This window comes from Schistocerca gregaria, chromosome 1 (assembly GCF_023897955.1).
Source record: "Schistocerca gregaria isolate iqSchGreg1 chromosome 1, iqSchGreg1.2, whole genome shotgun sequence".
Classification (NCBI taxonomy): domain Eukaryota; kingdom Metazoa; phylum Arthropoda; class Insecta; order Orthoptera; family Acrididae; genus Schistocerca; species Schistocerca gregaria.
In genome coordinates this window covers 845,866,543-845,880,471 of record NC_064920.1, presented here as the reverse complement: position 1 = coordinate 845,880,471, position 13,929 = coordinate 845,866,543, and the positions used below count along the sequence as shown (strand labels likewise).

At 38.5% G+C, this 13,929-nt stretch overlaps 1 protein-coding gene across 2 annotated transcripts in view; it reads left to right on the top strand.

Annotated features, from left to right (window-relative positions):
* LOC126272575 (uncharacterized) overlaps positions 1-12,269 on the top strand; it is a 48,255-nt gene extending 35,986 nt beyond the window's left edge. For both annotated transcript variants that reach the window (XR_007549244.1, XM_049975501.1), the window contains one exon: positions 11,977-12,269. Coding sequence is in view for 1 of the 2 variants with exons in the window: in XM_049975501.1 (XP_049831458.1) it covers positions 11,977-12,230 (254 nt within the window). In the remaining variant the exon portion in view is untranslated. The remainder of the gene's footprint in view (positions 1-11,976) is intronic.
* The last annotated feature ends 1,660 nt before the right edge of the window (positions 12,270-13,929 follow it).

The window sequence follows — 13,929 nt, the reverse complement described above, 5'->3', positions numbered from 1 at the left end:
TGACGGCGCAGACTAATTTCATTTCGTTTTCTCTATTCTCACCAATGAATTCTCATTGTTTGTTGGAGTCACTCCCATCCAGGTAGGTAGAATAACAAAGCGTAAGCCATCAGCAGTGTATTCATTACAAAAATTTACACTGAACAAACCCACTGAAATTTCATCGTTTTGCAATAGATATGAAGTACCACAGCATCTGCTTTTAGAGTGTAGTTCTATCGTCTCTCCTTAAAGCAGGCCCACTTCCTCCATTCTTTAGCTACTACCTGGCAAGCATTTTTAAAAAAATGTGACTTATGTGCCAAACATACACAAACGTTGGTGTACGATAATTCTAACACTGGCGAAACAATGGGGTCTCTGCTTTTAGGACAGTATTCATCTTTGGTGTCCAACGACAATCGCAGTTTATATAATAGTTGCGCGAAGTGTGTGTCAGTGCAAGAAAACGTTGTATTCCGTAGCAGTTTACAAATGAGCAACGCGAAAGGTATGAAGTAACTTTCATGTACCAACAATTGGATCACGATGCTCGCAGATTAATATCGTACTGTCATAGTTCACACAGGAATCCAGATAAAATTTTAAGCAAGAGAGGCTGAGAGCTATTCTCAGAAAACTATCTACCGAAATAAAACGTCTCCTTAGACAGCAGAGACTTCTCCACTGAGGTTTATAATCATAAAACAAGTTGTTTACATATTAAATTATACTAACGCGCTCTGACACATGTCACTCTTATTTCTCGCATGCGCTTACTTGTTTAGGAAATCACTTAAGAGATATAATTGTACCTTACGTTTGTTGCAAATAATACATATATGTATTGATTTTGCTTTCGCGTTACCCGTTGACTCATATCAGATGCTGTCGCGAATTAAAACGAAATCTTGTGAACTGTTAATGACGAATTAAGTTCACACCAGTATGTGACTTGCGTATTATTAACATTTTACAATCTCTCCCGTAGAAAGGTACACCAAATTTATGAAAGGAAACATTACATCATTTTCATTAAAAACTGTTGATATAATAAGAAATATTTCTCGTTTCATCGGTTCAGATATCTGCAAAATTATACTGTTGTACTTCTCGTAGCTGATGGGCTGTAAATCTACATAGTAGACATCAAAATACTAGTCGGAGATTGCTCTATCACTTAATGCACCATTTCTGAATTTACCCTACAATTTTAGTTAGTTATACAGAAAAGTGCGTTAAATATGGAAATAATGATGGAAACGGCGTATTTTTCTCGAAATTAGAAATGGTAGAACCAGTCACAAAGCAGGGTTAATATGTCGTCATAATGACGTAATTAAATATGGGGAAAATAGCACCTACTTAAATCGCTCGCGCACGTATCTTTGCTGTGCTAAATTTTGAAATCGACTTCAAAAATTACGGGAGTGGTGAAATAAGACCAAGTTCGTATCATTACGCGATATCAGAAGTGAACACAATAGTAAAACCTTTTGTCACTTAACATTAAATCTGAGCGATTGCTCTTTTAGTTATGTCATATGCAGAATTACAATGAATTGTTCCTGCGCAATTAGCAATATTAATGTGATGATTATTATTGTAACATTTGGACAGGTAACTTAAAACAAACACAGTTGTAAACAACATAATTACATGCGTATACATTTTTTCAGTCGGTCCCATCTCTTACTACACGACGTATCTTTTAGTCTCCAGTTCATATGTGACTTTAAGACAATATGTCATTTTAGTAGTAAGCATTACATTTTGAAATGAGTCCTGAAAAATATATGTAGAATGTTTCTTTATGCTATTCTCAGAAATAATATTCACTTTTATCCAACAAATCTGACGTTTACCAAAATTATTCATTTCCGTTTTATGACTGACACTAAACCAAGTGCAGATAATGATACAATATTATGACAAAAAACGTAATATAATTTCGAAACTATAGTTATTGAGAAAACTGTTGTAGTGAGACAGACAATATCAACATTTTTTCTCACACAGAACCCGGATCATTTATCGAGCTTTGGATCCGAGAACCAACACGTGTCTAAAAATTAGATACACTTAATTATGCTAATAAAGTTTTCCTACTGTCTTATCTATTCATTCCTTGCTGATAACAACTGTTATTCAACAACTTCTCGTAGATTTTTATGCAAACGAATCCAAACTTCGACCAAGTGTAGTATGAAACTAAAAGTTTAAGCGATATAAACTCGCCCTTAACAATTTTCATTATAGTTAAGACTATAAATTTATGTATAAACTGCATCTTACCATGGTTCACTCTTCAATGCACATAACACGCATTGCATTTCTCTTCAACAAACGCAGTCACCGCCTCTCAGGGGCACAGGAATCGCTATGGTTGATGTAAAGATAAATCGCTACAGATCATTTATTAGCTGATTTATTTCGACCGTTCCACTCATATGATGTTAGTGGCCTCATTATCCGTTGCTGTAGAAGCAACACATTAGAGGTTTAGAGAACCGTTCGGTAATGTGAGTTTGCTATTTTTCTTTGTTCCTTTAGATGTGTAATCCGGAGGAAAATTAAAAAGTAATAGCACATTATCTTTCTTTAGATTTTAGCTGTCACCGAAGGCCTAGCTGTCAAAATGTCTGCGCAACAAATCTGCAGAACTTTGTCTGTCGTTTATCATAATCGTTTTTTGTTTTTTTTCTTTTTCGTGGAAAAGATAGAAACACTTCTTCATCAATGGGAAAAAGTGTACCAATATCCATGATAATTTAAAAGGAAATAAGGTAACATAGAATCGTGGACACGAAAAATATTTAATATATTTCTGTTTGCACCAGTCAGCTGATATAGATGTTCATTTCAGTATAATGACGTCATTGGGTGTCCATCTCGACAAAGAGCCGTTAAGATGGAACAATTGCTTATGAATCACACCAGGTTTCCTTTCTAATATCCTCTATATTTAATAATTTAGAGCGCTTTTTATTACGCTTCGAATAATATGAATCCAACCAACTGTAATTTTTACGCCTGACTACAATCGTCTTTAACGTAAGGATTATTGGAAATCAGTGTAAGTTACAGATACCACATATCATCTGAGCTCCTCTACTTCGCCTCCCGAGTTCCCAGCCCAGAATCGGCAGCAACAGTAGTGTTTCCTACATCTACTATATTCTTCGAAAAATCACTTTCTAGTGCGTGGCATTGAGTGTTTCCCATGGTAACACTTATTAGGGATTTTTCCACTTTATTCGAGTACGGAGGGCGTGAAAAACGATTGCTTACGCGTTGTGATTAGTCTAATAAGTGTTCGCGGTCAATACTGAAGCGATATGCAGAGCGTTGTAGTATATACATAGAGTCCTAAACTAACAATCGTTGTTGAAACCTTTTCAGTAGCCCTTTTCACGGGGTAGTTTGCGTCTATCGTCAGACGTTGGCAGTTCAGGTTTTTCAGCATCTTCCTGACGCTCTCCCACGGGTCAAACAATCCTGTGACCATATGTGTGGGCTTCTCTACATATATTCAATATTCCTTGTTGGTACTCCTTGTTATGAGTTCCACATACTTGAGCAGTATTCTAGGACGGGTCGGTCGAGTGCATTGTATACAGTCTCCTTTTCAGAGTGAGTGTATTTTCCCAGCATCCTACCAATGCATGGAAGTATGTCATTCGGCTTACCAACATTGACCCTATGTGATCATTTCCGTTTCACTTCGGCAGAAATTACTATTTCTAAGTATTTGTGTGAATTGACTGATTCCAACTTCGATTTTTTACCACTCTGAAATCTTGTCATGGACTGGCTGGATATCTGTACGGCTTTTTTCAGACAGTACTTCACTGCAGATGACTGTATTATCTTTGAAAAGTCTGAGGTTACTATTGACGTTGCCTGGCACGTTATTTATTTGCAACATGAATACCAAGGATCCCCGCAAACTTCCCTGGGGTACAACCGAAGTTACTTCTCTTTCTGACGATCACTCTCCGTCCAAGATAACTTGCTCCGTCCTCCCTACCACAAGATCCTCAATCAAGTTAACAAATTTCGCTTGATGCCCCGTGCGATCGCACTTTTGATAATAAGTGTAAATATGGTACTGAGTCAAATGCCTTTACGAAATCGAAAAATACTATATGTACGAGACTGCTTTGAACATGGCTGCCAGGGTCTCATGTGAGAAAAGTGGAGTTGTGTTTCACATTATTGTTGTTTTCGGAATCCATGGAAGTGGGCGTTGAGTCTATCACTCTTTTCGACACACTTCATTATGTTTAAGCTCAGAATACGTCCTAAGATTTTACAACACATGAATGTCAAAGACACAGCACGGTAGCTTTGTGAATCACTTCTGTTACCTGTTTTGTAGACATGTGTGCTTTCTTCCAATTGCTGGGCACGGATTTTTGCTCGGGGGATCTGTGGTATATTATGATTAATGTAGAAGCTTACTCAGCCTCAAATTCTCTATAGAGTCTGATAGGCAGCTTTTTTCAGTTTTAACGATTTCAGAGGTTTCTCAACGCCACTGAAAATTAGTAACTCTGTCTCACTTATGCAGTCGTGCGGGTATTAAACTGGGCTGTTGGTATTTCCTTAACGCTCCACCCCAGGCATAAATCATAACCTTTTTACGGCAATTTCATCTTCCCTTAGTCGGAACTGATTATTATTTGCCAGGTCTTTGTGGCATTTTCAACCCGTTAAGCGCTTGGTAAGGAGAACAAATGATATCCATCATTAACTTATTAACAATACAACAAGACCAAGGCAAATTATACCCTACTGCTCATCTTACATCTCCATAGCAAATATTTGTAAATTCCTTTTTAAACTCCTAGGACGTAAATGGACTCTATGTAGATAATTTGTTTGAGAATTTATTCAATTATTATATTGAGGGAATTGAATGAAATCATTTCTTTCTTGCGGGGAAAGCACCAGATATACAATAACAAACTTTAAAAACAAAGTTTATATGTGAATAACATGTGTCTGATATAAAGTTAGAGGAAACACCGGATTTCAAAGCTAATATCAAAAATAAGTAATCACGTATGCGATATCACATCTGTTGACATTTAAACAATAATTGATACGAAGATGCTGTTTGTGCATACGACAAAGTAGAGAGAACCAAATGAAATCAGTTTTTTTTTTTTTTTTTTTTTTTTTTTTTTTTTTTTTTTTTGCACGGGGAAAGCACCAATTGTAGAATAACATACTTGAAAAACGAAGTTCATATATTGTTGATAAGAATCGGGTATAAATTTAGTTAGAGTTGCAACACAATAACAGTATTTATCAATAGATTTAAACAAATTACAAATCTTATAATGACGCCTATGTAATGGTGCGTCCGTATTATACAGGAGATAAAAAGAGAGTGATATCGTAAGGCAGTGGACGACGGATTGCGCGCTTGTTTTTGGTAATATTCAAATGACTTCAGAGTCTGTCTTTAATATCGATGTTTCTACATGCGCGCTGAAGAAGTCTATACTTTCTTAGGCACGTCAGTGGCGCTGGATTCATTTCTCCTTGTAAATCGTCAAAATACATCATTACAATTCGTAGTTAAATATTATACATCGGCAAATAAATGGCTCTTGGCCTCTTTCATTACTGAAGTCAGTGTTTTATGTGACGAGATGTGGCGGGGTGAAAATACAACATCTTATACCATAAGCCATGACATCATCTTTCACCTCCCCTCTTTTAACCCACAGCCGTTTCCTTGGAGACAGCGAGAAACGGTTTCCGAAATTCGGTTTTCGTCTTTCGGAAGATGTGTCGCATACAAACGTAGTGAAGATGAACAGATCATGTCAGTACAGATTGTTATTAGAAAAACGTACTGTACACAACACAGCAATTTTGTGCTGTGATTAGCTGATCATTCGTGAGCTGTGACTGTCATTTGTTATTGCTCTAAAGGAAATTATTTTTGTCAATAATTCTGTGTAGATCACGTATTGTAGATTCTATTCATAACATTATTGAAATATTTCAGCTGCTTCAATCAATAGGCTTCATCATATTAGAACTTATGAAACAAAGATCAGAGTCTACGAAATCCATGCAACCCCTTCAAGGCTATATTTCCAGAGACTATTGTAGGATGTGAGGTCCGCCATTTATGCAAAACATCGTTTTTTCCAAGTACTCAAAAATGTTTCAGCACAATTATACCATCATCAGTGAGTTTCCGTTTTATTTAATCTGTGGTATGAACATTTTTACTAAATGATTACAAAATTATGTGGATATTTAGTTCAAACAATATTTCGTTGCTTTTTGTTAATACCTTTACACTTGCCGTGCATGATTTTTCAGGACCATTTGTGTATTATTCATTACAGGTAGCTTTTCATCTGTTGTTATTGACTGGTCATTTATTATCAAAATGAAAAGTCTTATAGTGGCGGTATATTAACTGTTTTATCAAATAGTATTGGTAATGTTACCATTTTAATTTGTGCTGCCTGGATCCTAAATTTTGCTAGTTTAAATTATGTTTATTATCATGATTTTATTTGCAATTCTTTTGAAATAAAACTTTACTATATTAATTACTTTTAGAGACGTAAATAAAAGAGTTCAAATTCCTTTCTTCTTTTTGACTTCTTTTTTCTTTTTGACTGCTGCTGTTCCTGTTTCTACTTTGGTTCATTCTTCTACTTGATTGAGTTTTCTCATGTTGAGAAACTGGAAATTGGAAGGAGCGGTCTGTTTTACTTGATAAAAAACGTTCAATAGCCAAGATCGCATAAATTAGTATTTATTTTTGACAATGGGTTTGCTACAAAACTTGTTCATTATGAGTAGCACATTATACAAAGGATTGTTAAACTGAAGCATTTACAATTAAAAACCAACTTGTGCACATGACGATGTCCATATACTTAGCACTCACAATTATTGTTAGTTTTTAAAAATAACAACACACAATAAAATTCCGGTTTTCACGTCTCCTTACCTTTGTGTGAAATGTCTTGTACATTGAGGATCCACCTTAGACGATGCGTATGGCATTTTTACCATTCATCTACTCTTATTATAGCAGGTGTTTATTTATTAATTCGCTTTAATTCAGAACCTGATACTTATAATTTTGATTGGTTCTTATTTTTATCTAGTTATCAAGTCCACTCCACTACTAGAATTTCTATACCTTTCTGAATTTCGCTCCACTGGCGTAAAGCTAAACTTATCAACACATAGTGCGAAACGATCACGTGGATAGATACTGTGGAAGAACGAAGCATGAACACAAGGTTGCGCACGAATCCATTGCTGTCCACATGCAAATATTATTGAAAAATCATAACTGATAAATAACTGAACATGAAAGTGCTGATACTTTCAAACCTAGCAATACCCTAGCTCACGCAACACAACCCGACCTATACTAAGACCATGTTTTAAGGGAACAACCATACTCAAATGTCGGAGTCTGCATGAAGAGTGTCTCCAGAAACCCAGCCTCTGCTTGTCCGTTGAGGACGGTGCCTCGCTTTTTTACAAGAGCAGAGGATGGCGCCGCTCGGCTAGCCAACCGAGTGAAACAGAAAAACCGGGTAAGCTGTTTCACTGGGCAAACAGAAAGACGAGGAGGGCTCAGAATCCGCTATAAACATTCGAAAATACAAACCCTTGCTTCCATGTCCAACAGACAAAGAAATAAGGGCCTGGTAATGGAAAAGAAAGAGTCTGCTGATCTCTGAAGAAAATAAGAAAAATGACCCATTCTATTCTTCTCCAAAGCATAGACATATGTTCAAGATATGATACCAAGAACAATCAAAGTTTACCATAAGCAAGTCATGAAATCATAAAATTATCAAAGGGGGACAAAGACGTATCCATTTCAACCGCAATAAACTTGTCAGCTTCATATCTGACTTCAACCAACCCATTTCACTTTTCAAGTATTCACTCTAGAAACATGATTAAGGGATCCACCATTCCAGTCTCCAACCAGGAGGATGTCAAATTTGTTTTTTCTTCTCACAACGTCCGCCTGAGACGTTCGCACCCTGAGACCCGAATACCGGAGCGCTTTACTGCCGGAATATGTTACCTTAAGCCATGCAAGGCTATGTTGGCTATTTCTATGAGGCCAGATCAGTCACTTACCTGGCCTTTTGCCCTTGCAATTACTGAAACCCGTATGTTAACCTGGTCTCTCCACATACATGGTTGCACCTACGGTTTGAATATCATCTCCACTGAGCCTCCCCATTATGGTGAGATCTATGGTTCGTGGAGGATTCTTTGTATTATACACGGAGGTTTCCAAAACCAAGGTCCAGTGACCAATATTTAATTGATCTTAGGCCTGAATGAAGTTTCACGCATGCAACGCTCCTACCGACTCCTTAGGAAACTGCTACACTGTTGGTTTGATTCGGTAGCTGTCTGCTAGTCCATGGGAACGGATCGCAATGGCCGAGAAAATCGTAGAACCCACCAGTTGCGAAGTACGCAGTGTGATCAGATTTTTGCTGACAATATGATCTTCAGCTGCTAACCGCCATCGTGAGTTATGCCTAGTCAATGAACCTGAAATAATTAGTGACAAACAAGTCGAAAATGGTGTCGAGAATTTCAAAATGCGGAATGGTAGGCCCAGTATTTGGACTGACGACGTGGTGAACCAAAAACTTCGAAGTGATTGACGATTAGTGGTCTGGCTGTCAATTCCAAAATGTTTCTCGAACCCCAATTTATAGAATTGTCAGAGAACAGCTTGGATATCACGAAGTGTGTGCGAGGTGGGTTTCAAAAATGCTCACTGTTAGCCAAAAGAGAAAAGAATGCGGAGAGCACGACAGTTTTTGGAGCGCTCTAGCCAAGATGGAAATGATTTGTTTTCCCACGTTGTTAAGGGCGAAGAGACATGGATATCGTACACCAAAGCAGAGTCGAAACAACAGTCAGTACAGTGGGGCCATTCGAGTTCACCCAAACTAAAAAAGTTTAAGCAGTCCGCGTTCTCGAAACGAAAAGGGACAGCTACCGTTTTTTTGGGACGGAAAGAGCGTACTTTTGATTGATTTCATGGACCTCGGGTCAACAATCAGAACTGACATTACTGTGAAACGCTAACCAAATTGAGACGTGCGACCCAAAATCGACGCCGCGGGAAAAAATCGTCTGGCATAACTCTCCTTCACGACAACGCACGCCTTCACACTGCTGGCGAAACCAAGGAGAACATTCAGACTTCCGTTGGGAACTTTTTGATTATCCGCCGTACAAACCCAACCTTGCACCAAGTGACTATTCCCTCTTCTTCCATTTGAAAAAGTGGCTGGGTGGACAACGATTTTAAAATGACGACGAACTCAGGACTGGTGTTACCAACTGGTTCCAATTCCCAGTTGGCAGACATCCATGCAGGTCGTTAAAGAAGCTGGTGCGGCGTTGCAGAAAGTCTATAGATGTGAACGGTGATTGTGTGGAAAAGTAAAGTAGATATGTAGTAAAATATTAGTTTCAATAAAAACCTTTTCTCATGAGTTTATCTTTTATGACCAAATGCATTTTACTTTTGGAATACTTCTCGCACTATAGCAAAGATATATTATAAAGCCACGGACTGTCTTTGCTGTATCTACTTAGCATAATTTGTGTAGTACTGCTGCGTTCCTATAAGCTTATTAGGCGTTTTCTTTGTAGTATTTTAGATATTCTTCGCCCTTCATTATCTTCAAGAAAAGACAGAGATCCAAAGACATTAGACGAAATGTCTTTAGAGATAGAGCAAAAGATCGAATTGGGTAAGGAAATAGGCAGTGTCCTTCTCATTTAAACTTCGTTCTTCATGTCTGCAACCGAGTCGTTCATAGGAAACATTAAATTGAAGAAAAAAGACCCCTGAAAGGGGTGGGGGAGAGGGAGAAGTGAGTTTAACATCCTGTGGATTTGCAAACTTTCAGAGACGATGCAGTGGAATAGGAATAAACGAAGAAATCAGTTACGGCATTGTTCAAGATCAGTCACCTGAAATTGTGTATAGAAAACACGGAAAGCATTCATCGGGATGGTCGTCGGTGACTGGAAACATAAAGTCCTTCACTTCTTTATACGAAGAAATTGACTAAGGCAAAGAGTCATTGTGCAACTTGTATGCTAATATTGACAACGCATGCGCTTTGGTTCATACGTAGTTTTTATTTTCATTCTGTCGGAGACGGCAAAAGAATTGGAAGAACAGTTGACGGGAATGGTGGCGTCTTGAAAAGGAATTATAAGATGAAATAAAATGATTGTAAGGCATTATTTGTCGGGAGACCCTATCTGGCGTTTTTCGGCTGCCTAATGCAGGCCTTTTTATTTGACGCCAGTTCGGCGACTTGCGCGCGATGATGGTGAAATATTGTTGAGGACAGCACAACACTCAGTCCCCGAGCGGGGAAAATCTCTGACCCGGCCGGGAATCAAACACAGGCCTCTTGAATGGTAATCAACCGCTCTGAGCACTCAGCTACGGAGACGGACCAATTGTAAGGTGGACATCACCAAGTAGCAAAACCAGGGTGAAGGCGTATAAGCGAATTATCACCCGAAGCTGAGGGAGTTTCATTAGAAAATGAGGAACTTAAAGTAGTAGGTCTGTTTTTCTATCTAGACAGTAAAATAACTTATGATGGCCGAAGCAGAGTGAATATAAAAGCCGGCTGCTGTGGCCGAGCGGTTCTAGGCGCTTCAGTCCGGAACCGCGCTGCTGCTACGGTCGCAGATTCGAATCCTGTCCCGGTTAGTTAGGTTTAAGTAGTTCTAAGTCTAGGGGACTGATGACCTCAGATGTTAAGTCCCATAGTGCTTAGAACCATTTTTTGAATATAAAAGGCAGATTGGCAATAGCAAGAAAAACATTTCTGATAAAGATGAATTTGTTAGCATCTAATATGAATTTAACCGTTAGAAAGTCTTTTCTAGAGGTATTTGTCTGGAGCGTAGCCTTTGAGGGAAGTGAGACGTGAATGACAGCAGTTCAAACAAAGAGAGTGGAAGATTTTGAAACGTGCTTCTGCAGAAGAATGCTGAAGAATAGATTGGTAGATCTAATAACTACTGAGGATCTACTGAATCGAACTACAGAAAAATGAAATTTGTGGCACTTGACTAAAAGAAGGAATCGGTTGCTAGAACACACGTTCTGAGGTATCAAGAAATGGTCAGTTTGGTAATGGAAGGAAGCGTATGGGGTAAACATGGCAAAGGGAGACCATGATTTGAATACAGCTTACAGTTTCAGATGGATGTCGTTGCGGCACTTACACAGAAATCGTTTCTACAGTGAAAAATTCAACTGAAGGAGAAAGTTTTCGATCGTACTTATTACGGCAGCCTGATTACTTATTTCATATTTTTGTAAGAATGGTCCTCCATACGAGATGAGGTATTGGTGAAAGCAAAGCTGTTAGGACGGATCGTGATTCTTGATTCGGAAGCTCAGTCGGCAGAGCAGCAACCCGCGAAATGCAAAGGTTTCAAGTTCGAATCTCAGTCTGGAACACAGTTTTAATCTGCTATGAAATTTCACATCCAATTTTGTCGATGAAGACTTATGAGCAAAAAAGAAAAAGAAACTTGTGTCTAGGGAGCCACAGTACCTGGAATAATAGGGACATCGGCGTTGCTATAGACTAGCACGGAGAGGTGCCTCAAACCAGTCTTCGGACCGAAGACCGTAACAAAAGTTTCTTATGCCATTCTCAAGCTGGAATAACAAAACATACTAGGTGTTTGTGTGATTTTTATCCTCTATTTCCTTTGTCCTATTAATTTTTTGTTTACCATATCCTTTTCATAACATATTGTTAACATTCTTGAAAGTTTTAATTGTTCCTACTTATCGCTACCTATACTTCTAGCTGCGCAGCATTTAATTACACGCACAGTCTTTGCACAGAGCTGCTATACCAAGTAACAACCGATGGATTCCTTTACTTACTGTGTAACTGTTTTTCTCAGACCCGGACGAGAGTAGAATGTACTACAACACGTACCAGGAGGTAAGCGGCAAGTCAGCGAGCACCTCCTCCAAGCTGTGCGCGGATCAGAGCAGGGACAGGACGGAGAACGCCTCCAGCCGCAGCAATGACACGTCGGAGATGAACTACCAGAAAGGAATCGCCATTCTCTCAGACCTGTACGGCAGGCTCGTGCAGACCGAGAAACAACGAAAAGACATCCTGAAAAAAATTGAATCGATGCCAATTGAGTAATCTGTTTATGTCTACCAATATTTTATAATACACATTCCATTGATTCACAAATGTTGCCTGACTTCTCTTTCTCAACAAAAATATGTTAGCCTGCTCAGTGCAATGTTTATTTCTCGTCTGTCTGTCCTTTTGTAGAAAGTAATCTCTTACATTGTTTTCTACGAACTCTATTTAAATTTGCTCAAACGAAGGAAACAAACTGAGGACCTGGAGGTTGATGACTGAATGAGAACAATATGTTGCTGCATGTATTCTTATTTTCTCTCGGCATTTCACAGCATGGCCAGCATCGTATTTTTAATACTTGACTCATATGTTTGCCCTTTTAATTACATTTGCAAAATAAGGAAGGACTCTCGGATTATAAATACCAAGACACATTCATAATCATCACTGTAAGACAAAATGACGATGTTGGCTTAAGAGATTAACGTGAATGACAAGCTTTTAGAGTTAACACAAGTGTCTGCATGTTATCATGATCTAAACTAACGGGCATTTGGCCGGCCGCTGTGGTCGAGAGGTTATAGGTGCTTCAGTCCGGAACCGCGCTGGTGCTACGGTCACAGGTTCGAATCCTGTCTCGGGCATGGATGTGTGTGAAGTCCTTAGGTTAGTTAGCTTTAAGTAGTTCTACGTCTAGGGGACTGATGACCTCAGATGTTAAGTCCCATAGTAATTAGAGCCATTTGAATCATTTAACAGGCATTTCTTTATAGTGTGTTTACATATTGCAAAGGATCATCGTATCCGATATTGTTCGGTTCAAACATCTTTTCAAAGAAATTTATCACCAAATAAGGATAACACAAGAGAAATTCACTGCAACCAAATGAATCAATTAAACATGTAGTCAACGTGTCTGGCAACATCGGAGATGATCATCAGATGCCTCGGAATCCTCATACTGGCAGCAAAATATGATGCTTCGCCTATCCATTTCTTTGGTTGTCGTCTATAGAGTTGAAGGAAAAGCAAAACTATGTTGAGAGATTACTCTCGGGCTCTTGACGTCGAAATTGAATAAATGATCTCCAAGCCCAAAAACAAATATAGAAAGAGCATTTTGTTGCACACTGAACAATCTTTACATTATTTTCCAGTACAAACATTCAAGGTAAATAAATATCTGAAAGTAATTTATAGGCACAAAACATATCACAAGAAACGCACATGATAAGAGCGGATGGTGCAAAAGAAAGATTACATTTTGCGCTGCAATTATTTTTTGTAAAATTTCAGTTGGCTCACGTTCCTGCCGCTTGCGGTACAAGCAAGTAAGGTGGGTCGACATCTTTGTACGTCTCAGGTAAGTCACATGAAGATTTGCAGATTTTCTTTGCAATGAAACGGGTATCCTGTTCCATAACATAAGCAGATATTCCCGCTCAGCAGCCTTAATGACATTTTGTTTTAACAATAAGAGGTTTACTTGTCCATTTTGGTGGTAAACTATTTCTGGACAAAGCCATTAATGAAGATTTTGCACTAAAGCACATTAAACCCTTTCATATTTATATGGCATAATGGTAGTGCATAAGCAGACACTGAAGACAGCGAGAGACAAATATGTTTCGACAGTCAAAATATGTGTGTGAATTCTTATGGGGACCAAACTGCTGATGTCATCGGTCCCTAGACTTACACACTACTAAAACTAACAAACTAACTTATGCTAAGAACAACACACACACGCAGG